Source organism: Calonectris borealis, chromosome 2 (assembly GCF_964195595.1).
Source record: "Calonectris borealis chromosome 2, bCalBor7.hap1.2, whole genome shotgun sequence".
NCBI lineage: Eukaryota > Metazoa > Chordata > Aves > Procellariiformes > Procellariidae > Calonectris > Calonectris borealis.
In genome coordinates this window covers 45,254,343-45,280,401 of record NC_134313.1, presented here as the reverse complement: position 1 = coordinate 45,280,401, position 26,059 = coordinate 45,254,343, and the positions used below count along the sequence as shown (strand labels likewise).

Genomic DNA, 26,059 nt, shown 5'->3' with positions numbered 1-26,059 from the left:
AAACATAAAACCAGAAATGACGTTAGTTATCACAATACATTTGTCTGCCACCTAAATAACATTTGTCAGATTTACATGCAGGTGCTAAAGTGCTCTCCACAACACACTTCAATTACAGTATTTAAAGCCTGGCATCTTTAGCCAGGTTTAATAATTATCCGATTTCCAAAATATCCACTGTTAATTCAGAATATGTTATTTTCTACAACATTCCTTGAAATGACATGTCACATGGTAGAATAACAGGCTTTTCTCATTTTTATGTTGTTCTGTATTTCAAGAAGTTACTTAACAGAGTTAGGCAGTTCAAATGATTATAACCTCACAGATATTTTTTTACAATATAATACATAGTCCAAGACATAGTCAATCGCAATGGTAATACATCTTATTATATCATATAATGGTTATATGACCCTGATCTGTTTTTTATTCATTCTGGTAAAGCCATTTCGAGTTAATGTAATTGTCTGTTCTTCAGAAAGGGCAATGCTTTAGAATTACCCTTCTTTCTTTGCTTTTTATTCTTCTTTCCTAGTCATATTTTCTTTTACTTTATAATCCTTTTCAAGCTAAATTTATTTTAATACAAAGCAATACATTTCAGAAGATCTTGCATTACCAACCTTGTAATCAATTTTTCCTAGTCTAATATAGCTTAATCTCGATTTTGCACAACCATCACACAATCTTACAAGAAATTTAATTCCCACATATTTTGTTTAAAGCTATTTTACAACTATGGCGTTTAGAAAACAAATGTTTTATTGTGTATTTTCTTCTTTGTGTCTTTCTGTAATATGGCAGAAGAAAACTGTCAGCAGTGACATGCAGCTGACTCTATTATAAACCCAGATGCAGGCTTCTAAAAATGTTGTTTTGGCATGAAAATAGCATGTGATTATTTTATTTCTTTTAAAAAATCATTTCATGTTATAAACCTGCTTACAACACAGTATGTGTTAATAAAGTTTTAATTAAAAGTGACATTTAGAAGGACAAGACTCTCCAAAACTTCAACTTAAACAAAGGCTGTATTTGTTCATAGTAAAGGAATAAATCTTGCAGCAGTTGAAATATCATGCTTCTACAAATATTGGAACACTATCAGCAAAACTGTCTCGAGTACTTGTTAAAATAGACAAGTCCCATTTATTTGTATGGAGCTTTTCTTTACTAGAAACTCCCCATAGTGCCTAAAGATGGCAACCCTTGTCTACTGTGACAATACTACAAGGTGAAACCCCAGTAGTAGTAGGTTTGCATACATTTAGCAATGTCAAGGTGGATCTACTTTATGGAAAAATAAAATGTATGGTGATAAAAGTGATAGTAAAATCTTTCAAATGTAAATTCATAAAGAAATTGATAAGGTATCAGAAGAACTTAAGCAATAGAGATGAAAATAGACAGGAAGAAGAGAAAAATAACCAAGTAAAGTGATATACTAGAAACATGAGTGAATGGAATGACATTGCAATGCATATAGGATGAAAGTATGCTCAGCATGACTGTCTTAAAAATACATGAAATCTTTAAAAAAGCAGTGCTTTAAAAAAAAAAACACACAAAAGATATTCAGAAACTTTAATGACCCAAACCATCCTTCCTCTGTATGCCTTAATTTATATATGTAATGATTTCTACAAATGTTAGGAGGAGATGTACAGCCTCAGTTAAAAAAAAACAAAAACACAAACCCAAGTTTTGCTCAAAATCAACAACTAAAATAGGAAACAGTGCAAAGATAAGGCATCCTAGTAGAGAAAAAAATGTTAATGCTCATTTTGATAAGAGCACAGTGTGGTGTTGAGTAAAGCATAGGTGTTTGACTACAGTGTCATACATGGGAATCACATGGTAAAATCCTCTGTGAATAAATGGAGCTTAAAGCATGCACCTAGAGATCTGATCCAGACGTTCCTGCTAGATGTAGACAGAAATATGTGGTCACCACCGTGGGCAGCTGTCACAGGGAGTCAATCCCACTCCCTGGCTAGGGCATTTGCCACACCACGGTTTCACAGTGCTTGGGAGAACGGCTCCTAACACAGCCCTCAGCAGCAGATGACAAGCAGAGTTGAATCAATTAACATATACTTCTTTCTTCAGTACCCTAACCAATTAAAAGGCCTTAATTTCCTACTCTCATTATTATACTTTGGCTGTGACCAGATTGCACAAAACTCTTACTTCTGGGCCCATAGGTGGACAAAGTTCTCACCTGCAAAACTGAGGATTTCCAGCAGCTTTGGCTATGCTGGAAATGTTATTTTTTTAATGCTGCTATTCCATTGCTACCAGAATGGTATTATTTTTTGTTCTGCAAATAATAGCCATATTAATACAGATTGAAATGTTTCTCTGGATCCTCATGTGATGTCTGATACAGCAGAGAAACAGGGTATGCAGTTCTTTGTTGAAAATGTATGACATTTGTGTTCCCTACTCAGGGACCATCAATTGATTCTGGGGTCTGTCCAAGAGTGCTCGAAATCTTTAGGACAAATTTGTGGTTGTGTGACAACTCAATTCTCAGACTGATATATTTAATGCATTTTCTATTGCTGTTTCCCACAGGGAGGCAAGAAAAAACATTGCTTTGTGCAACAGAGAGCAACTCCTTCCATCATGAACAATCATAAATCATTAAACATTTTCTATTATTTGTGTTAGAAATAACTGCCATATGAGAAAATATCTACATAAATGATGTAATTTAATTCTCTTAGCCTCCTCATCTGTGGTTTCTACCACATAAACTGTATTTCTGCTTTTGTTTTGCTCTTTTTCTTCCAGTTTTCCATAATTAAAAGCTTTATAATAATTTCTAATTGTCTTAGTAATTTGTTTGCTTATACATACACACACACACACTGCTTTCCCCCAATAGATCTGTAATTCATTCCTTCAGACAAGGGAAAATATCTATTTTTGTGCGCAGTATTCCAAGACGTCACTGTGTTACTTCTTCTATTAAGTAACACACACAGTTCCCACTTACTGAATACTTTTATTTTGAGACTTTGATGTGTACGTACTAAGTTCCACGGGGCATAGATGGAAAATGAGTCAATGCTCCAGACAGACGCATTCCTTTCTGTATGTAATACCGCTGTTTGAAATTCAAAACTTACCAGATTCTTCCAAGCGCTGTGTAATGAAGATTACAATAAATTAGCAAAATTTTTTGCATTTTCTATCACTGTCTGCTCTAACAGGTGAAAAATTATCAGGTATATTAGTATTTTCTGAAAAAAAAAAAGCCTCAGATAAACCCCCAAATCGACACTGCTTGGATTCACAGAGATGAGAGCGTCTGCTCAAGAGAAAATCCTGAATTAATCTACAACTGCATACCACTGCCATCTACTGAATGTAGAATATGCTGAATGTACTCATGCATACCTTTCTGCTCTGAGAGTGGAGTTTACTAGGCTTTGGAGTTTACTAGGCTTCGCATTCACTCCATCTAACAGGAGCTCTTTCAGTTATCACAATACAAATTGTACTCTAGAGCTTAAGGGTTACAAATAGAGTGCAATTAAGAATTCATAATGAATGACTTGGTCAATTTATCTTCTGCTTCTCCAAGAGTATTCTAAAATCTTTGGATTTATTTGCTGTCCATAAAATCTTTGTTTGCTATTTCAACTTTATTTATAGAGAATATTTGGAATGCAGATTGTGATATATGATTGTACCTCATTAGTCAAGTCCTAAAATGTTAGTTCTGCTCCCATGTCAAATAAATGCTTCCATGCTTATCTACTTGTCCAGGTTTGAAACGGTGCTTTTAAAGGATACTTAAACTGGTGACTGAATGTTTACTTTCCCTGATATTCATTCCAGTAATATTTTTCTGATGTAAGCATGGCAAATAATACTCCTTTTAAATGCTGAGTAATTGATATATCCTCAGATTCTTCCAACTTCAGTTATGAATACAATATCTGGTATTACATATATAAAATTAAAAATCTTTATTCTGTAACATTCATCAGGAACTTGAGCAATAAAGTGGGCTGTGACATCAGTCAGTTTAGAAGTACAATGGTATGACCCCACAGAGAAAGCCTAACAGGGTCTGCTTTCATTACAGCTGATAAAGTTTACCATGTCAGTCACCACTGGCAAGAGCACTACATTAAAAAAACCAGTGTAATTCTTAAACGTGCTAAAGATGGGCAAAAAGGAAGCATCAGCTTCTAAAATCTCAGTCTGGCACTTAGTCACAATTTCTGTTTCTTTCCTCTCTTCTCTCTGCCAATCCATCACATGTAGTGCCAACCATTCATTCTTATCCCAGAGTCTCTTCTCACCTATGTCATATCTCTCTTACTCACCCTTGCAAGCCTTATCTACATCAGCTGCTCCCTTAAACCCAGGCCATTCACAAGGGAGTAACTGCAATCTATTTGGTTCTACCAAAATTGCGGTATTGCAAATACTGAACATTTTAAAAAATACACAAAGTATTGTACAATGGGATTCCTAAAACTGATGATAACAGACAAGGACACAGTTTTACAAACTGTAGTGAAGTGAGAAAATTAACACATTAGAAAACATATAAAGAGCAAAGGTATATTGTTTTCCTAATTCAGAATGCCTTGGTTTTGTCTGTAGAGCTATATGTTTATATGCGCTTATAACATGTTTGATGGATTGACATCTGTGTACTACAGTTTGGTGTAGATTTGAGGTATTTCAAATTTCTAGTTTTTCCCCCTTTGTTTGGAATGGAATATTTTTAAAATTTTTTTTTAAGATTCCTAAAAATAGTCTTTAAATAGTTCAAAGTGCTGCCTTTTTATAGTGACTAGGGTCAAATTCCACTCTCAGTGATGGGTGCATAGTCCCCCTCAATCATCAACAACCCAATAATATAATTGCAAGGGAATTATGGAAGGGGTTTTGGACTCAAATATTTTTCAGCTGTATTGTTATTACAGAGACCTTCAGGTGGGTGCCAAGAAAACAGATGACTAACTTTAGACACTTGATTTCAGTTGGATGTATAGCCTTTATTTGAGCAATGGGGCAGTAAGCTTTAGCAACACTCTGTTATATATAGTATGGAAGATTCTGTACATACTATAATGTAATATAAATAGTAACTCAAAAAAGCAAGGCTAAGTTGACCTGGAACCTTCTTCAAGGCGAAAGGGATATTTATTTATCCCTGCCAACTGATAAACAGGCAAGACAAGTCCTACGTTAGCTAGGCACATTCCAGTACTTTGAAAAGGTTATGAACAAGATTCTAGGACATGTTGCCTGAAATAGCAGATGGCTGGATTTAATAAATCCAATAGGTTCAGCCATATGATTCTAAGTGTGAAATACTAGCTTTAATTCAACAAATAACTATCTATCTCATTTATGTTCTGTGTGCTATTATCTGCATTATGTCATGGCCTATGAACACCTAAAAGGGAGGAATTTCTCCTGGAATCCCTACTACTCCCACCCCCACGAATCCTTTTGATTAAATGCTAAGTCTTACATAAAGACTATGAAAGTTTGTAAATATATGACGATGAGCCATGCAAGATCATTAAATGGAGTTAGTTTCTGAATTAATTCAATTTATTTATTACTACAGTACAAAGGAGTACATGGAATTAGAAATTAAATGTCTGAAGCTCCTTGCCACATTTCTAGCACAGGGTAAATCCATAAGTACCATCCTACTGATTCAGCTAGTTTTTATGAAAAGAATGGCTATTATCTAGCTCTTTTTGGATGTTTCAGATTGTAAAACACTGCTGTTTTCATGAAAAGTAGTTAAACTTTAGTGTACATCATTAGACAGATAACTTTAAAAACAGCTCTCTTTTTCCAAGTTTCTCTTTCCAAAACGCCAAGAGCACAATTGTGATGTGGCCTCAGAAGATGTTATGTGTTCATTTGTGCAAGAAACTGCACCTCATACTCCATTCAACAAAGGAAAATAAAAATTCTAAATTTTCCTCACTGCTGCAGTTTCCCCTCCATTCATCTGTGGTAGAAAGTTAATGAAAGTGAAGTTTGTCCTCTTTTTTAAGAAAGCGAGAACTTAGTCCCGTAATCCTTGTACTTCCCTACGGGATCTCACAGGACATAATGAAAGCAGAGTGCCCAGGTCAAAGCTCCTGTGCTATTACAGCTGGTACCACAGCGCTCTTGCCAACATAGTCCCTTCCAAGCACAATCTGTGGGAGACCTGCCTTCTTTCATGCAAGTGAAGGGAAGTGAGGAGACACAAAGTCCTCTGAGACAAACTTTTCTCTCGAGATTTTTTTATGCTTCAGGTGAAATCAGTCCTTCAACAGAAACTTTCAGAAAATCAAAAGAGTAAGAGAAAAAAAAAGCAAATACATACAAATTTTACTTGAGTTTGCTCTTTTTCCTTTTATTATGCTGATACTTGGGAAGGAGATAGAAATTCTTTCCTCTGTAACTCAACTTTCAAACTTGAACTTACAGGACCATTTTTGAGACACCACAACTGCTCATGTTGTCTCAGTTTTCCAATCCCTGTGATCCACATCACCGTACCGTACAAAAGTGAAAGCACCTATGACAGTACAAGGGAGGAGGCTGGAAAACACAGAAGTAAGAAAACAAAAGTAGGAGACACAGGCATGGAAGCATTTGGTGTTCATCTTGTATCACCTGGAGCACCTACACAGGATACAAGGCACAGCAAAAGGACACCTACGTATCATTCCTACCTTCACCCATACCTAGGTCAGTTCTTCTGAAGGTATGGAGGAAAACTGTTTTTAGCTAAGTCCCTCCAGTAGTCTTAGCAGCAGAAAAGGTTGACTTGAAGTCATGGGAGGGTGACAAAGACCCGTTCACATCCATGGAAAGAATCACAAAATCATTAAGGTTGGAAAAGACCTCTAAGATCATCGAGTCCAACCGTCAACCCAACACTACCATGCCCACTAAACCATGTCCCTAAGCGCCTCATCTACACGTCTTTTAAATACTCCCAGGGATGATGTCTCAACCACTTCCCTGGGCAGCCTCTTCCAAGGCCTGACCACTCTTTCAGTAAAGACATTTTTCCTAATGTCCAATCTAAACCTCCCTTGGCGCAACTTGAGGCCATTTCCTCTCGTCCTATCGCTAGTTACTTGGCAGAAGAGACCAACACCCACCTCGCTACAACCTCCTTTCAGGGAGTTGTAGAGCGCGATGAGGTCTCCCCTCAGCCTCCTTTTCTCCAGACTAAACAGTCCCAGTTCCCTCAGCCGCTCCTCATAAGACTTGTGCTCTAGACCCTTCACCAGCTTCGTCGCCCTTCTCTGGACACGCTCCAGCACCTCCATGTCTTTCTTGTAGTGAGGGGCCCAAAACTGAACACAGGATTCGAGGTGCGGCCTCACCAGTGCTGAGTACAGGGGCACGATCACCTCCCTAGTCCTGCTGGCCACATTATTTCTGATACTGGCCAGGCTGCCGTTGGCCTTCTTGGCCACCTGGGCACACTGCCAGCTCATGTTCAGCCGGCTGTCAACCAGCACCCCCACGTCCTTTTCCTCTGGGCAGCTTTCCAGCCACTCTTCCCCAAGCCTGTAGCATTGCCTGGGGTTGTTGTGGCCGAAGTGCAGGACCCGGCACTTGGCCTTGTTGAACCCCATACAATTGGCCTCGGCCCATTGATCCAGCCTGTCCAGGTCCCTCTGCAGAGCCTTCCTACCCTCGAGCAGATCAACACTCCCACCCAGCTTAGTGTCGTCTGCAAACTTACGGAGGGAGCACTCAATCCCCTCATCCATTGATATCCCCTCATATCATTGATAAAGATATTGAACAGCACCGGCCCCAAAACCGAGCCCTGGGGAACACCGCTCGTGACCAGCTGCCAACTGGATTTAACTCCGTTCACCACAACTCTCTGGGCTCGGCCGTCCACTGCCCCGACTCTTCCCTGCCCATGCCCTACTCTTGCCCAGCCATTGCACTTTGCCTTCTCCCCTCCCTGCACTCCCCTTGGCCTCCTCGCCTTGGCTGGTCTCTGCCAAGCTGCAAGTGGGAACAGGGAGTGACAGGAATAGTTAGCAGCAATTGTTGCTATGAAAACAACTAACGGCATGAACAGTAATTCCAGGGAGGCCTTCCTACCTCAGCAGAGCAATGACTATTTACAGCCTGAAAGGGGTTGCCAGCCTCCAGTTCAACACTCTCTTAAGGGCAACGGATTATCCCTAGAGTTGGCTCCTCCGAGCCTGGGCACTGAACTGTGGGAAGGACATAATCTGAGGCTGGAGAGAGCTGACTACTCGAGCTACAGAAGAAGCATTTAATCACGTCTGAAGTGTCAGGATATGTGGACAGGGGATTGGGAGGATAGTTTTGCCTGCTGTAAACTATTCAGGGTTTTCAGCACTGGTATTATTATGCTCCTCCTCACCCCCTTAATTTTTATTTTTCTTTGCTTAACTCATTTGTGAAGGGAAAGTAATTGCTCACTAAGTGCTCAGACAGTGTACTTTCATTTCTCAGAAAAAGAAATCACACCTTGTTGCCGGTTAAAGAACTGCAGTAATGGTATTATTATCATCATGAGCTTGGAGAGGCTGAACGTTGGCTGACCAGGGGACACAGATGCTTGCCATCCTCTGATGTCCTCTGCGGTGTAAATGCAGAAACCAGCACCTAAAAATCGCCCTATCTAAATCAGAATATTTCCCACAGTATCTTCAGAGTATGTCCAGAAATATGATACTAAGCAATTCCTCTGTGCTCCGTTCATTTATAATGTCATCAGTTACATGCTGTACCAACAGTCATTCATCATCCAGCCAGAATTTGTAGAAATACATGTCAGTCTGCAAATTGGCTGCAGACCTTTCCAAACATTTTTCTTTCTGTCACCTGCCTACCAATATTTCACTCTGTCCGTAGAACTATGTGAAGGTTCTTAGCCAGGTAATGGAAATGTACTTTCAATTGCACACGTGAAGCCTTCTCCCAAAATGTTTCCCTTCTTCCTGAATGTAAGATTGTCAGTCAGCTCCAGGTAATTTAATTTTGATTATAACTAAACAATCTTTTCAAGTTTTCAGCTGCCACTGCCTTTCTTCTGATAGTTTCTTCACTCCTGCAAAGCCTTCATGATTAAACATGGGGTTTTTTTATTTAATAGAGAATTTTTAAATGCTAAAGGAAACCTGCAATAGTGTAACGATAAGAGAAAAAAAAGTTTTATTTCCTTTTATTCATAAAGGTAACATACATCTCTTATATGTTCATTAAGGAAGAAAAAAAATTCTTCACTATAAAGTTATAAGGCTTTCAGAACTAAGTTTCTCAAGGGGATATTTATAAGCTAATGTCTTTGAGTTGGGGCATAGGTCTAATTCTGAGACTGTCAGAGCTGTAATCTGAGGCTGCATTAAAAGGAGGAAAATATACGTGCATCTCAATGGATCTCTTTGAAATTGTCTGAACCTGGAGTTCCAATTTCCATGGTTAGAGTTGCAGAAGCCATTGTTTGAATGTCAAATTTTGAAATAAAAACCAACAGCCACTAAGGAAATGAATTCTGCTTACGAGTCTTAACTCATGTCTACAGTAATAAAACACAAAGCAGTTGTGTACTAGCAGCTCTCTGGATTCCTGACTGGTATAAGAAATTATTCTAGGAGCTGTCGTACTCTCAAGTAACACAGTTTTGAGGGCTGAAAGACACTGGAAGGGGAGTATGGCCTGATTCTGTTCTCCTTGATTTCAATAGAAGCAAAAACAGGTCCTCAATCTGTGTGTAATTCACATGATCTACTTAGCTAAACAATTAAGTCACAGCTCTGACATCTGATATTTATTTTAAGTTCTTTGAGCCAGATTCTCTTCTCTGAGCCAACCCTTTTTTCTATTCTGGTGGCACAAAGGCAATAACAACTGTGGATTTTCCCAGCTGGAGATTCTCCCAGCATGAATAAGTCTTTACCTGTCTGGCAAAACCAGCTTTCATGTTATTTCCTCCTCCTTAGCACCCTCTGAACCTTCGCCATCTTCTTATGCAAAAAAGTAAGAGGCCTGGCTACAGCCCTCATTACCATGCTTCAAATATTCTTAGGTTGCATACTTTCCTCTTCGAATTAAAGCTATCCAGTTAATTTTAAATAATCCAGAGGCTGTTGTAACTGAAGTGAAAACACAGTCTGTTATGATGCTCCTTCTGCGGTATTTCAGAAGACATAAAATTGAGGATCTGTTCAAAGCGCGTTACCAATGAGACATCTCAAAAGCTCTGAACCCTTAAACTATAGGTCACTCCTATCTGTGCAGGCCATGCTTAAGAATTTAATCATATTGCAAGGTCATCCTTAAAGAAAAGATCCTCAAACCAAGCAAGCCAACTTTTTAAACCCCTCTCTCCACCCCAAGAGAGCAGTGTTAAGGGGTACCCCGAAGACAGGTTCAACTGAAAAAAACATAGTTTGATTAGAGTGTTTGTCAACCATTGCCTGTGTGGGGAGCCTTGTGGTTAACGGCTACTCCTCTTACGTTATTTTAGGTGATGTACCCAATGAAAAGATCTTTAAATGAGACTAGATTAATGGACTTGAAAAAATCAGGATGTAGTTTATCGCTGCACTTATTTGAGTCTACTTTAGGCAACGTCCCAGTGTGGAACTGGTCTGCTGGGAAATGTGAATTTTCACAGAGGGACTGCCCTGTAAGTATGCTGTGGGAAGCAGTGGAACAATGCTAAGCCACTGTGAAGACAGCACCAATTACTCAAACTTCATCCACCTCTTTGAATATGTTTACATTGTCAAGGAATTAGTCAAGGATCTGAGTCCACTCTCAAGATGAGATGCATTCACACCCTAATCTCTTATGCCTGTGCTCGTGTTTCATTATCTAAAATCTGGAGCTCTCCAGAAGAGAAAGTTCAAGTATAATCTGATACATAGTGTTGGCCCAAGCTCTTACTCAGCCATGTGCAGTGACCTGAGTGTCACAAACAGATATTTTCACACTACAGTGTAGATTCTGCCTTGGACAGCTGAAGAGGCATTGAGTTCAGAAGCCACTGGAAGTGGGAAGCAAGCAGATCCATCAAATAGAAAAAAAAGTAGGGGAGTGAGCATGGAAAGTGTGTCCAGTCCAAGGAGAAACTAAACTTCTACTTGGGCATCCCACTTCTTTCATTGTATCCCCTTTAACTACAATAGAGTTGTGCCCCACTTTTGGGCAGAATCCTATTCTAAGGTGTGAGCTTCAGTGAACGCTTACAACGTTCACTAAATAGCTACCTACCACATTTGACTTCCAGACATGCACTGGGATATAATGGCCCAGCAAAGTAGGCTCACAGCTTTGTGTACCAAGATTTTTGGCCAAGGAAATGAGTCAACTTGGGAGGTAAACAACATCAAAGAGAGTAACATTCAGAATGCAGCAGCCCCTTCTGATTCAATGCTTTCTAATCAGTCACTTTCCAATAATTCATTAAGACTTGAACAAAGAGGTTGAAACATTGGCTTCTCCTAGGGCTTCAGCCAACCATAATGAAATTATAACAGGATATATTTACAAGGTTGAATATCTTGAACTCAGCTATAATGATATTTATTATTTGCTATTCTTCAATAGCTGCTCAGAAAGCATATTTGTATTAGTTAATCCTTGCCTGTGGAGACCTTTATATTTGTTTGGCAAAAGAACATTAAGAAGCATGGATTTCTTTTTTTTCCTCTCTAAATCCTTGTTTCCATCACAAAATGCTGTGGGATCGAGAAATAAGCCAAATGTAGTGTATACAATTACTTTTCTGGTAGTACTATTAGTGATCACTCTAGAAAACAGTTAGAACTGGAATGGATATAGATGTAGATTAACATATTCTGACAAGTTTTACATTTGAAAAAGAAATGTAAAAAAGAATTTAGCAACTATACTGTGCATTGCGAGCCTCTTGAACAGCACCACACACATACAGATAAGCACTATGTGCATAATTCAAAAGCAAGCTTTTTCTTCTTTTCTCCTGTCAGAGATGTGAACATGGAAAACACTGAAATACATATCTAAGTAAAAGAAAAAAATCTCGAAACAATTACAGGCCTGAGGTATGAGTTTATGCAAAAGAGCTCTCTTTTTTTCTAAGAGATTCTAATAAACACGTTAGCATATCCCTCAAGCAATTCAAATGGGAAAATGTATGGCATTATGAAACCCTCGCTATTTGGAATACTAAAGCTGTGAACATGTACTTCACTCTTTCCAGGAGGAAAGATGTATTACAATACTAATTGTTCGTTAAACTATAAAAGGATAATTCACTGAAAATAATGAGACATATGGGTAAGACCGGTCAAACTTTTCAAGGCATTAATTTACTGAAGCTATCTTTTCCTATTCATAATTTTTTTTCTATAACAGACAACAATTTCCATTCATTCATCTATCAGCTATTTGAAATCACTAAGCTATCAAGGCAGATATTTCAGCTGAATCCAGAGACTCCAAATTATGCCAGGAAAGTTATTAGAGAGCTCTTGACTGAAGGCAGAACCACTCTTAGAATGAGATATAGACTACACATTGATAAGTATGAAGAGGAAATTCACTTCTTGCAGTTCTGCAGCACTCTATGTAAGTATTCTATTTTAGCTATCATGGCTGATAATAAATGTAGATTCTAGAATATTTGCATAAATTAAACACAAGAACAGCTGCAATACATCAAAAGCAATATATGAACTAGTTGAATCATCTGAATGAAAGCTGATGACACGCGCTTAACTGCACACAAGCCAAACTCAGCACTGATAAACAGGCAAACTCTATCGGAGTGAAAGGAAATAGAATTGAATTTGCCAGAGCTTAATTAGACCCTGCTCTTTCTGAAATATGAATAGACTCCAGGTTGATTGCTGTGCAAATGGTAATATTTAACTGTACTTTACATTTCCTATGCTTATTTTAGAAATGTTTCTATTTCTTTCCGAATTAGAACAGATTCAGAACTATCATAATGGATTAATAATCCACGGTTTCTCTCTTATAAGTACTTTATTCTAAACTGCTATATCTTAAAGGTGTTCTCAGTGAACATATGACATGTTTATACTCAGGATAAGGTCATTTTACCCTATCACAGTTAGACAAGGGGACATCTTATAAATGATAACTGGGATCAAAATATTTTATCTGAGTGTTAAATATAAATGCATCAAACGTGGTGAGCTATTTAGACATACTGATATTGGAGACCTTATCTTTGAGGACCACAAGCAGGTGTAAAATACATGCAAACCATACATTTCAGTGGGCCAAAATGTGCTGTGCCCGAAGTGCTGGCCTTAAATAAAAACCAGAAAACACCTTCCATATCCTGGGACTGAGCAAGTTTAATGTTTCTCTGTTTTTTAATGCTGCTCTCACTGTTACAATATTCTGGTACTCTGAGATGGAGCGCATAACTGCAGAGAAAGGAACTGTTACCCTCAATATTCAAGAGTTTTTCTATCTGTTCTAAAATAACACTTATCTTGTTAGTATTATTTAATCTCCAGATTTACTCCTTGTTTCACTCCTTGCTCTGACAGGAAAGGAATAGCTATCCCAGACAAAAGTGAAGAAGAAGCAAGGCTTTTCTGGAGGTGCTGCTCAGTTCTGGGTCAGTGGACTTCAGTATAAATGTGCAGTTTGGATCCGTTTTAAGGATTTTGAAAGCCCTGACTGCGGCTTAGGTAAGGGATCCTCTACAGTCCCATGCAGCTGAATCACATGTGTACACATGGCGTGACTCCCCCATGCAGGTGATGTAGAGCTACCCTGCTCATGAGCAGTACATCTGGGTGTTAAATTTGCTGTACCTGTGCAGGTCTTATCCACACAAATGATTTATTTGTAGTAATCCGTTTTCTGAAAGTCTGAAAATTGCCTGACATCCGGAAAAGCGGCTTGTTACTGAATAGATGGGGGAAATCTGTGTGTGTTAGCTGTACATGCAAACTTTGGGATTTATTCATATAATAATGGGAAGCACAAATCGTATGGGGTATCTTGCCAAATTAGTACTGACCAACAGGTCCATTCAAACCTTAAGCCCACAGCATAAAATGAAAGTGATTAGCCTGCTCTAGATCATCTTCTGACCCGGAAGTTTTCTCCAGAGACCACAAGAAATCCCCGTATTGGTATGTTTTGGCCGTAAGTCTTTGTCCACTGTGTGAAAGATGAGTTCTGAAAATATTTTTCCTAAATTTCCTAAATTAAAATTTCAGTGACAAAATAGAAGTCTCTCATGTGTTAGGCATGCTATGCCATTAACAGACAAGGAAGAAGTAATTACTCTATCACAATTACAGTAATAACATCACAGCTATCTCCTCAGCTATTTTAATCCAATGGGATTTAAGGGTTTTACTAATTTAGTGCATATATCCAGTACTGCCACATATACTGATGAGGATGCATTTCCTAACATTTCATTTCAAAGGTTCCTCCTACTGAAACACATCACATACAGCCTGATATCATAAACAGTAAGGGTTAAGGAAAAAAAGGTGTCTGACTGTTTTCTGGTAGGGTTTTATTTTACTTTTCACCTTTACTTTACAGGCTCAAGTAAAAAGGAGAATATAATTTAAGTAGCAAAGCCTTAATTAGATTTGTGCCATGTTACTCCTGAAGTTGTCCAAAATCTGCAAGGAGCATGACAACAGTTGCTTTACTGATGCAATTTTAAATGTTTTTCTTCAAGCCAAAGACATAGATTTCAAATCATGTAGTAAGAGAACATGTACTAAAATGCAATCTAACCAATTTACTTGAACTGACAAAGACAGACCTAATAGACTTTAAAAAAAAAAACTTACAAAAAAAGTTTAAATATTCTTAGTATACAAAGTTGCGCCTTTACCGTAAGTGGTTTTGGTTTGATTACATAACCATTTTAATTTTATTTTTAAAAACAAAATATTAGGATTAAAAAGTAGCCACAATTTGTAACTCCAAACAATATTTTCCATTGATGTTAAAGCCTGTATTAAACAAACACGTTTTTATGCACTGTTTTAGTAAAATCAGTGGAGCACTGCACATCAATGATTTTTTGCCCACCAGACATAATAAAACACAGGAGAATATAAAAATGGCCACTAACCAATCAAATGATTGGATCCTTCATGTGTTAAATCTTGTTTATACCCTAAAGAGTTACATCCTCAGTATGTAATCAATATCCAATCAATTCTCTCACTGGAGCAACTGTTTTCCAATTGACTGCCATTAAAAATGCCCAAAACACAAATGAATAGCCTGTAGGACTTCCACTAAAGTAGTAACCTCTAATTCACAAGTGACAAAATGAAGCATTCATCCTTAAATTGAATAGAAAAGCCTAACCGTCAACTGAGGCTAACACAGGAGATCAGCTGCACTTTTTCTAGCAAAATGCTTTCCATCACGTATCTTCGCCTGATTTCTAGTCATTTTGCAAGTTTCATTTTGACATACTTTCTTCACCACAGTTAAGTTTTGGTTGTGGTCTCATGGGCAGAGAGTATATGCAATTGCTTAAGTGTCAAAACAAACAAAAAAATGTCCCAGAAAACACATTTTTTCCCAACTAAAAAAATATATCTCGCTCTGTGTAACACTGCTCATGTGTGCATACATTCACAAACCATCACATTCTTTTCTACCCAGTCTGCTTTAATATTCTCCCTCATCATCAAAACCAAATGTAGGCAACAAATTATCAAAGCTGAATGCTTTTACTGAAAAAGAAGGTATTTACTATTAAAGTGCACTTAATTGGCATGTTTTAAAACAAGTTTTACAAAATATTAACATAAGATTTGCTCACCTTTAAGTAATTTTTTTACTTTAGTGAAAAGTACTAGATAAATACCACTGAAAATTTTAGTTCTCTATAAAAAAGGTAAATGTTAATAAGGGGGATATTTTCCCCCTCCTACAAACTACTTTCAGGTCACCTGGAGAGATCTTTGAGAATAAAATGATTCCAAAGTAGACAGTGGCACTACATACACTTTAGACATGGAACCAGCCTCCCCCTCTCCCTCCAGCCTTCTGGGGGCTATTTTGCTAGATGGGGCATCTTCCTCAGGCCCTCACCAATTATGAGGTTTTGCTTTTAGCTTTGCATGGTGACTACTATTGCGCAATGATTTTTACGCTGTTTTAAGCACTTTGGAAAATACAGTCTACATTTAGAAGCCACCTTTGTGACTTTCAAATCACATGTAGGTCCAAAACACTGTATCATTCTCCCTCAAATTGCCCTCAAAACCCATTAATTAAAAGATGAGTGTGTGTGTGTCTATATATATATATGCATGTATGTATGTATAGTTCCACTTCTCATCTTTTTAAATCTTTCTCCCTGTATACATACGTATTTAAAAATCAAAATAATCTCCAGATATGAAGCAGTGTATTTTCAAGGCTAAAGCCTATCTACCAAACAATAAATGTATTGCAAAGCCTTACACCTGTGTACTACCGTTCTCCCAGAAGCTTTCCCTAGCAGATTAACACCTGAAATAACAAACCACTAAAACACAGAGACCTGCCGTTCTTTTTTGATCGAAAATCAAATCTCCATGTCTACACTAAAGCAAAAAAAAAAAAAAGTGTCGACTCTTCAGTTTGCTCACAGGCTCAGGGCCAAGCTAGACTAATTCAAAATGAATGTTATAGTTCCTGAGTTACAGTTACGCACTTGGATCTACTCTGAAGTGAAATTTCTGTTCTATTTGTTTTACACTTCCCTGCATATTGGAGGAGTCTTAGCGTACTTCAGACGCAATTATGGCGTAATTCAGTGAAAATTTGGGCATTCACTTTTCTGGGGCTAGAATTGTACATGAGTAATTGCGACTCTTGTCACGCTAAATACATTTTTTTCAAAATATGAAATAGAACTAAAACAAAAACCAGACGACCTCCTCACGTTCAATAAAGAAGTTGCTGACTTTTTATATGCAATAGCTCAACAAAAAGCTTTTCCATATGCTGACACCATATCTTGCTCCTGGCATGGCGTACTGCCATCCGAAATGTTTGCTGCCTGGCGTACCGCAGTTCCACAAGATTTCTCCCTTCATGTGCCAGGACAGCGCACAACGTCAAGTCAATTCTATAAGGTATCAAGCACCCTCGGTTTGCACTGTGATTAATGAAGTAAGAGCAGAGCCCCTTGGAGAGCCAGCGTCATCATTTCGTTTGAAGGACTACTCTGATGGACTTCAATATCTTTTAAACCTTCATGTACGTAACAACTATGTTTTGTCTTTGCTCGCTCACTCACTCATCAGCTGTCATAGTTGGTTCATGTGTTTGATATTTTGCACTGCAATAAGCAAGATTTCTAACATATCCTAGATTTCAGATGTCTTCTGTTCAGTGGCCTAGCTCTACTGCCTGACAGTCACGTTTGTCAAACACAAAATGTTGCTATTACAAGGCATATTGCACAATACACCTAAAAACCCAAGCAGTCAAGGAAAAAAATGTAGCAGCAGGGTTACAAGTCGTAAAGGCGTCATAACTATGAAGGAGCTGGTAGATCCAAGCACTTGCGCAGAACTGAAGGCTGAAGGAATATACACTCTCTGCAACATTTGGGACTTAATTAAATTAGAAAGTAAGAAAGTCAGCACGCAAACTAGAGGCACTGAGATCACGGACATCTTACATTTTGGAGAACTAGTACAAAGGTAACCCTTTCTGGAAGGAAATGCTGGTGATAAATAACAGCTGACCTGAATGAAAGGCATTAAAGTCAAGGCTCATTCCATTAAAAATAGCAAAAATGGTGGAAAAAACAAAATACGCCTACAAATACAAATACAGTTACAAATATGCACTTGTCAGAATTAAACCTATTGGTGTGTGGAAATTTATAGGAAATAGTAAGTAATGGGTCATTAAAAAGTGGCCAATATCAACGTTTTTAGGAGAATTTATCAAGGAAAATTTGAGCATGGCTTTGAGATCAAAATGCTATCAATATATTTAATGAAAAGTAATTCTTTCTCCTCACCCAAATGAAACACTGTGTAACAAAAATCTATCCTGCCTACTTGTATTTTTTGGGTAGAATTGACATCTAATCTTGGTATGAGCAGAGATAATGGTTATTTCCACTGAACTCATCGGGACTGTTCATATTTCTGCATCATGGTGTAGTGAGATCCTTGCAGCCCCTCTGATCCTACCTCAGTACCATTGGCGGGCGGCATTGTCCTATGGCATCTATACTGCTTCCAGTACCCAAGCTAGTTGCACTCTCTCATGGAGACTGCCATATAGATGTTCTGCTGAGAGGAATAATATATGATGATTCATTAAGTTAATTTATGAGAATATATTTTCTTTTAATGACTAGATCTTATGCAGAGTTATAATTTATTTGCCTATAATGTCCATCTCAACAAAAATAAAGAAAAATAAGTCCCGTAACTGTTTGGAATATGGATTATATTAAGCCTCTGAAAGCAGAATATATTTGTCTGGTTCTGTTCCAGAAAAGCCTACCCACCAACTTCACTGTAAAAATAATTTATTAAAAACTTTGGATGTGGAATCAGGAATAATTACTATAAGCCAACAAAATTTAGTTTGATTTTTTAATGTAACAATTATTCTTCTTATAAATCAATTTCATCCACTATTTTGCTAATTTCTGAGGTAATGTCTGTTTTGGTAAACGTGGTTTTGGAGAATGTCATTTTTATTAACTCTCATCTTCTTTTAAGCCTCCTGAACGCCCAGCAATTCCTATTAACACAATATAATAGGAATAATAATTGGACACGACATGGGTATTACAAAGAACTATGTGTTATGCCATACCATACATTTTAATTTCCTAGAGACAAGGTTTACATTCCTTTTTTTATTCCAGATCTGTAATTACATTCACTGAAGTAGTTTAGTATTAGGCACAGCACATCTTGCAGAATTAGGGACTTCCAGCTGTAACTATCACTACACTTACAGGACATTTTTTAAGTGAGTAAAAAGATCAAAACTTTTCTTATGCCTTACATAAGTTTACACGTTTTTGATTCAACCATAAACTAAAATAAACCTCAAACATATCTTTCAAATCTAGCTCATTATGAATAATGGTTAAATTAGCACCATGTCATGGGAAAACGTGCAGTTTTCTTCTGCTGATGTGTAAGAAAATTTGGCATAAAACTAAACTCTTTAACCTCAAAGTTTAAACAGTCTGAGGGCCAAATTCTCTTCTCTGATATGTTATTCTAAATCTGAAGTAGATATGCTCAGGAGGCTAATCTGAACATACTGGTAAATTGAAAGCAATATTTATCTTCATTCCTTCATGCTTGAAAAATAACTAATCAAAATGTTTTAAAATGTCTTGCTGGTCTCCCAGCACAAAGACAAATTTCAGCCCCCTGCTCCTTGTAAGTTTAAATAGTTCATTTCTCCACTATCGTGGGGAATATGTAAGGAAAGAACAGTTAATGCAGACTTTTTTTATTTCCAAAGACTTCTTTTAATCTAATTACACAGAAGCTATTTTGGTTCTGAGGAAAGTGTTTCGATAAAGGTAACAAAGAAAATCTGAAAAGAATGACGAACTATTCTAGTTCCCCCAACGTGACATTCAAAAATAACCTGATGCTGAATCCTCTCTTTGTGAAAATATGTATCTGGGTTCTTCATAAAAAAACCTGACCACAGTTATGTATCAGAAACAGGGAATAGTTATGAAAAAGATTGCCCATTGAGGAGCTTTCATAACTAAGCTTAAAAACTTTATAAGACACTTCTCAGTGCAAAAAAAACCCCACACTCAAGCATAGAAACTTCATGGAAATCAGGCAAGTAAAGGATGTTGTGACAGAAAATTTAATCCCACTAGATATAATAATTCAAAGGAACAACTTGTATTTTTAGTGACATCCTACCAGAAATACTAGCAAAAGATGAAGATTGCTTTTTGGTTAGTTGGAATACATTATTTCTTCTGAATATACTCTTCAGAGTAAATGCTCACTCTCATTAATCAGGTCACCAAGAAAAACAGGGACAATCTGTGTGAAATAAGACTTTTGAACATGTAGGGGTAAAAGAGATAAGAAGTTAAGACAGCTAAAGTGATGGTGAAACTGGTATCTTTATTGCATATGTGGGTGTCCTACAAGACATGATACAAATCTTCACACGGCCAAGAAGCACACGACACAGAATACATCCCTGATTATTAAGGGGAAAAAAAGACCTAAAGAGTCATTTCCAGGCAGGTCACAGCAGCTTACTGCCCCAACACGGCAGGGCAGGTTTGAGTGTCCATCCTATTTCAGTGCTGTCATGCCCCTTCGCCCCGCAACAAACCCGCATGAAGTAGCGCCCAGCTGTTACTCCCATGACATAGCTCTAGCCCAGGACCTGCCCTTAAATCGCCTGCAAGCCACATTCAGACGGGGCATCACAGATCAACCACTCTTGCTTTTACATCTTATTCACGTATTTATAACTGAGTGGTACATGTAGGATGTCTGACAGTTAGTGTCTCCCCTTTCTTTCTCCAGGCTCATTGAAGACACCCTATGATGCTGTGCTTTTCCGTTATGGCCTGAGCTAAACGAGCAGGTCCCCATCGCAGTAAGGAGGAGGTCCCATCCCCTCTCAAACCTCACCCCTGGTCATGTGCTTCAGCCACCTGCCTCGTGCTGCTCCTAAAATTCACCCAGTGGCACTCCAGGCCAGCTCTCCTCACTGTGCAAACAGCTAACCAAGCCCCCAAATAAAATAAAATTAAATAAAGGTGTGTGTGGAGGTGCTGCTCAGTTAATTGAGTTAGCTCATCCTGTGGTTAGACTAAAGCTGGAACCAGTCCTGAGAGTGAGGGAAAGGGAGAAGAACAGGAGGGGAAGCACATTTCAGCCCTCCTGCTATTCAGCTCATTAATAACATGGAGTAGCATCCTCAGAAAGGAAAAGAAAAAAGAGAAAACACACAGAAATGATGCTTCTTGCATGCTCTGTTCTGTATATGGCACTGTTCTGGATACTCTTGGTTTCAAACAAAAGAAGCAATTGGGCTGCTCACTTTTCTTTTAAGTCAGACACTTGGGTTTGATTTTCAGCAATAACAGGCAATCCAAATATATAACTCTGGTTTTAAAGGCTTGTCTGAGTACTTAGCTGAATGCAACACCTTTCCTGACTGATGGGAAGATGAGCCATTCTCTTCAGCTGACACTCAGGTATTACCAGCCAGAGCAAAAAGCTGCTGTTAATGTACTGGTGACAGGAGTTATAAGAAAAGGGTTGATGACTTGTAAGAAAAGCTTTGTCACCGTTCTCCATCCCAAAAAACTAACACACACCGTCACAACAGGTGCTAATTTGTATTCTTGCTGTTTGTTCCTAAAAAATGGAATTAATATGAAAACTTGACTATTATTTAAACTGTAGATCTGCCCTTTCTAGGCTGGAGAGAAAGCTACCTTTGTGGCTACCCATAGGACACTGCACCTACACCAGGGACAACAGGAGAACTTCTCTAAGGATGTTCAGCAGTTCCAGCCCTTCTGTATACAATATAGTTACTAAAACTGACAACTAATAGAAAACAAAGCCTTATAATGTTTAATACTGATGAATTCAAGAAAATTCCCCTTCAAAGTTATATAAATACAATGAAATATTTATGCTTTATATTTTATAGCTCAATATGATTATTCAGTTAGGAGTAAGCATCTCAAACAGGAGATACTGTTGTCCACAATAGACTTTCTCCTCAAGCCACCGGATACTAGTAACTATTACTCTCAAGTTTATACTTTTCTTTCCTTCATTCTCTTGAGAAGAAGACATATGTAAGGCTTCATGTATTCTGCCTTAAAAAGATGCTTTTACATTTTTCCTGGAAAAGTGTACACTGAGGGTTTGATCACAGCACATGAAGAATTCAAGCCACAGTAAGTAATCACTCATGCCCAGTCATGTTGATAACCAGCAGCATCTTTTCCTATCAGCAAACAAATTTGTGGCAATCTGATTTGGGCTGGCTTTCCCTTAATTACTGGGACACTACAACCCCTTACTGATGGCCCGCTCAGTACTTGAGGCAGATCACACTCAGCAGAAGCTTCCAAGGCCACAATATTAATTACTTTTTACTTGATTTGTCTTTTTTTAGTCCAGTTTCCTTAGACTGTGCAGCGATCTCACTGCACTGGTGCCTGCCCTACCAATCAGTTACTCACCTACTATCTTCTGAACTTGTCACCTAACTTCAAGTTTTTCCGAAATGGGGTTTGATTTCCTTTAAAAGAGACCACTGGAGAGAGAAGAGCAACTCTAGCAGTGCAGCTTGAGGAGGGCTGCATCTCGACTTCACCTATTACCAGCCATCAGCCACAAGGGCGCTCTCCAGGGACACAAATCCCTAAGAAACCAAACTTCCCTAGTTTCCCTCATCTGTGTTTCTCTGCAGTAGGGTCTCTGGCAGGCAACAAGAGAAAAATATTAGTGGGCTACTGCCAAGAGACAGTCACTATAATCTCCTTCTTGCTGAACTGCACCATCCTAACTAACCCACACAAACCCCCCAGGCAGCTCCACTCCAGTAGGAAATGTTTTGCGTGGCTCTGCATCAAAACTAGCTGTGGCAGACGCGACCCGCTGCCCGCCTCCGGGCCAAGTAGAGTCTGTGAACATCACCAGGCAGCTGTGCTTGGCCCTGAACTGCCCCCGTTTGTCATGGCCAGGCCTGACCTATGTCAGTGGCAGAGAGACGGCTCCCTGCCCCAGCCTGAGCATCCTCCGGAAGGTGAAACAAGCCCCCATGCCCAGCACAGCCTGGCCCTTCCGCACCTGCCCCAGGAAACCTAGAAAAATGTATCACACAGGAACCAGTCAAGTTGAAGAAGTTTAAAGGAATAAGTCCTGACATCTGTCTCTCAGATCAGTCATTTCTCCTTTTTGTGCAAATCACAGGAGCCATCCTAAGTTTGGGGAGCAACGGGGCTTCCTCAGAGCTGGCTACGCTGTAACAGGGAAGTTGGGAGGCTTGCTCAGAGGGGCTGCAGATTAACTGTGGCCACAACTGACCTCCCAAAAGGAAGGTGCTGAAACCCCTGCGTCCCGGATACCCCCATAGCTGAACTCCTGTCGGGGAGCAGGGCCGGGGCATCACGCTGCTCCCCCTCCGCGTTCCCTGCGATGCCCGATACCGCACTGGAGCGGGACCGGGCTGCGCTGCCTTCAGCGGGGCTCGACCCCAGCAAAGGCAGAAACCTCCCCGGGGGCTGCCGCCTCGGAGACGGGGAGAGCACCCCCCGCTCTGCTTTCCGCTCGCCCCCTCCGCCTGCAGCGGGCTGCCCCGCCGTAGACGCCGTCGGGCTTGGCCGCTGGAGGACGCGGCAGGGACGGGACCGGGAGGGGGCTGCATCCCCGGGCTCCCTGCGCGGGGCAGCGCGGTGGCTCTTACCTCCGTGGCGGGCAGCGGCGAAGAGCCGGGGCGGCGGCGGGGCGGCGGCGACGGCCGGGGGCGGCCGGGGGGCGGCGGCGGCGGCGATGGCGCGGGGGTCGGGCGGCGGGGCGCCGCCGCCGCTGTACCGCCGGGAGATCACCCGGTCCCGCCGCGGCGGGCGGGGCGGCAGCGGGCGGTCGCCGTCGCCCAGAGCTTGGAGGAGGAGGTCGAGGAGCGTCCCCCGCTCGGCTCCCGCGGCGGGCACGTCCCTGCCCTCGGCGCCCGGCGGCGGCGGGGCCGAGGCCAGCAGCAGGAGCACGATGGCGGGCAGCGCCTGGCGTTTCTTCGCCCCTCGCATCTCTGCGGTGCTGGGAGGAGGCAGAGAGCGAAGGCGGTCAGCGCCAGGCCCGGCCCGCACCCCGCCCGCCCGCCCCCCATGCCGCGCCCGGGGGCACCCCCGCGGACGCGGAGGCGGTGCGCGCCCGCCCGCCGCTCCCGCACGCCCGGGCCGGGCGCAGCCCCGCGGAGCGCCGGGGGAGCCGGTGCAGTGCGGAGACCCGACGGGCCGCCACCGGCTCGCCCCTCCTCGCCTCTCCGCCAGCCCCCGAGCAGCCCCACCGCGCTCGCCCGGCTCCCCGGAGGGCGCATTTATAGGCACGGATTAGGGGAAGGGTATTAACCCCGCCGCACATACTTGCGGTCCAGGGCTTTGCGGGGGATTTGCTCGGCTCCCCCTGCCCCCGGCGTTCCCGCGCCTGCGGTTGCCTCCTTCCCCCGCCGGCGGAGCGGGGCGGCGGGGGAGCCCCCGTGGTCCATCCCGCCCGCCCGCCACCCGCCCGGGCAGTGCCGCACGGCGGTTTTCGGGCGAGAGCGTACGGACGGGCAACTGGACGGAGTTCAGTCAGGGGCGAGTTACATCGGGAACTGCTGCAAATCAGGGTGTAAAGGGCAAAAACAATTACAACAGGCTGATGCTTCGAGAGCAGTGCTTAATGCCCCTAAGTAAGCTACTCTAATTATAGCAAACGGTTAGGATTAAGGGGGAGGGAGGAAAATTCTGTTACTTGCAAACTGTTTTATACTTGGCCTCCCTTGCAAATCCACTTGGGCGAAAGAGTTAATCGCAGCCGCAAGGGAGCCGGCTCTCCCCGACGGCTCCGGGCTCTCCCCGGCGAGCACGGCAAACCCGGGGAGGAACCGGGGAACGACTGGGGGCTTCGCTGCAAGGGTAGCGACACCCCCTCGCTCCACGCCAAAGGCCCCCTCCGGAGAGCCGGCGGGCGGCTGCTTACCTTTAAGCGAAGGCAAGTCTGGCTGAGTGCGGGCGGGCTGGGGAGAGCCGTCCTCTGCCGCGGCCAGAGAGCCCGTGTCCCCGCGGAGGCTCCGCCGGGCGCGGAGCGGGGCGGTCGGTGCTGTGCCCGGAGAGGGGGGATGCGCCCTCCAGGGCCATGCGCTTCTCTTATATAGTCCGCACCGGCGTACTCATTTGAGTACTATCGACTTTAGGTGGGTGGCAGTCGATGGAGACACCTCTGGTAATCACTCTTGGGCTCAGAGAAGGTCTTTTCTGACAAACTTCCTCCTCCCCGTTTGTCCCCCGGTGGATGGCAACTGAAAGCTGCGTTTGAAGTGGCTCTGATCTATTTGTGAAATTAGATTTCCCTGAAGATTGGGAAACGCTTACTAATAAAGCTGCCGGCTCGAGATTAAAATGTGCTTTAACTTAGCGGGATTCTCTTGGGAATACAGCAAGAGAACTACTTTCCCCCCGCTTTTCTTATTGAACAAAGAAGCCGTGAGTGAAGTCTGAAGTGTGTATAAATTTGGTTCTGTTTTGATAGCAAGGAGAGTGGTAGACTGTCTTTGGCGGGTGAATTCACAAACTAGGGACCTTGTAAAACTTTGTTTCTCCAAAACAGCTTTTTTAATTTTTGACAATGAGACTTAATGAAAAGCTAGCAAAAAAGGTACTGACCTAATGAAAACACTAATCCCACAGGATAAAAAACTTGCCTCCTAGAGCCATAAATACGTAAGCAAATAATTAGTGAATGAGATCTCAACTTTCAGACAGCAGTGCATACAGGTGGTCTGGGTGTAGATTGAAAAGCAATACAAATTTTTAAGATTATACCCAACAATAGTTCACATTATGACAGAATTTGCAAGTACAACTCTTTGTCAGAAGGCACCACTGAGATACTTACTTAGTAAGAGTGGGAGAAAAAGAAAAAGGATTTGAGATATCCTTGAATATGTGAAAATGGGGAATTTGGATTTGAAAGAGATTTAAACTATTCTGCATCTGTCTGACATACGACATTTCGCTACAAACTCTGTCTCTTTCCCAGAACTCTGGCATTCATACCCTTCCCTGGTTATCTCAGGCAGAGCACACTCAGGGCTGTATCTCACAGGGGATGCATCGTCGCTGGTGATGGGAAGCCAGCTTCTTCCCCACATCCTCCTACTCTTGTGCCATCCTCCCTCGCCTTTCGGGGGGTGATGCCACAGAGATCAGGGATCAAATTAAACTTAACTAATGAAGGGCTAATGAAAGGTTTTTATCACACAATTTTTTTTAGAGGTCAGTGTACTGCACTAGATAAACTGG

The 26,059-nt window shown here is 41.1% G+C and overlaps 1 protein-coding gene across 1 annotated transcript in view; it reads right to left on the bottom strand.

Moving 5' to 3' along the window:
* Nucleotides 1-23,803, bottom strand: part of ALKAL1 (ALK and LTK ligand 1) — a 37,905-nt gene extending 14,102 nt beyond the window's left edge. Inside the window, exon 1 of the mRNA XM_075140661.1 lies at nucleotides 23,464-23,803. Within this exon, the coding sequence (XP_074996762.1) occupies nucleotides 23,464-23,803 (340 nt within the window). The remainder of the gene's footprint in view (nucleotides 1-23,463) is intronic.
* Nucleotides 23,804-26,059: the final 2,256 nt, after the last annotated feature.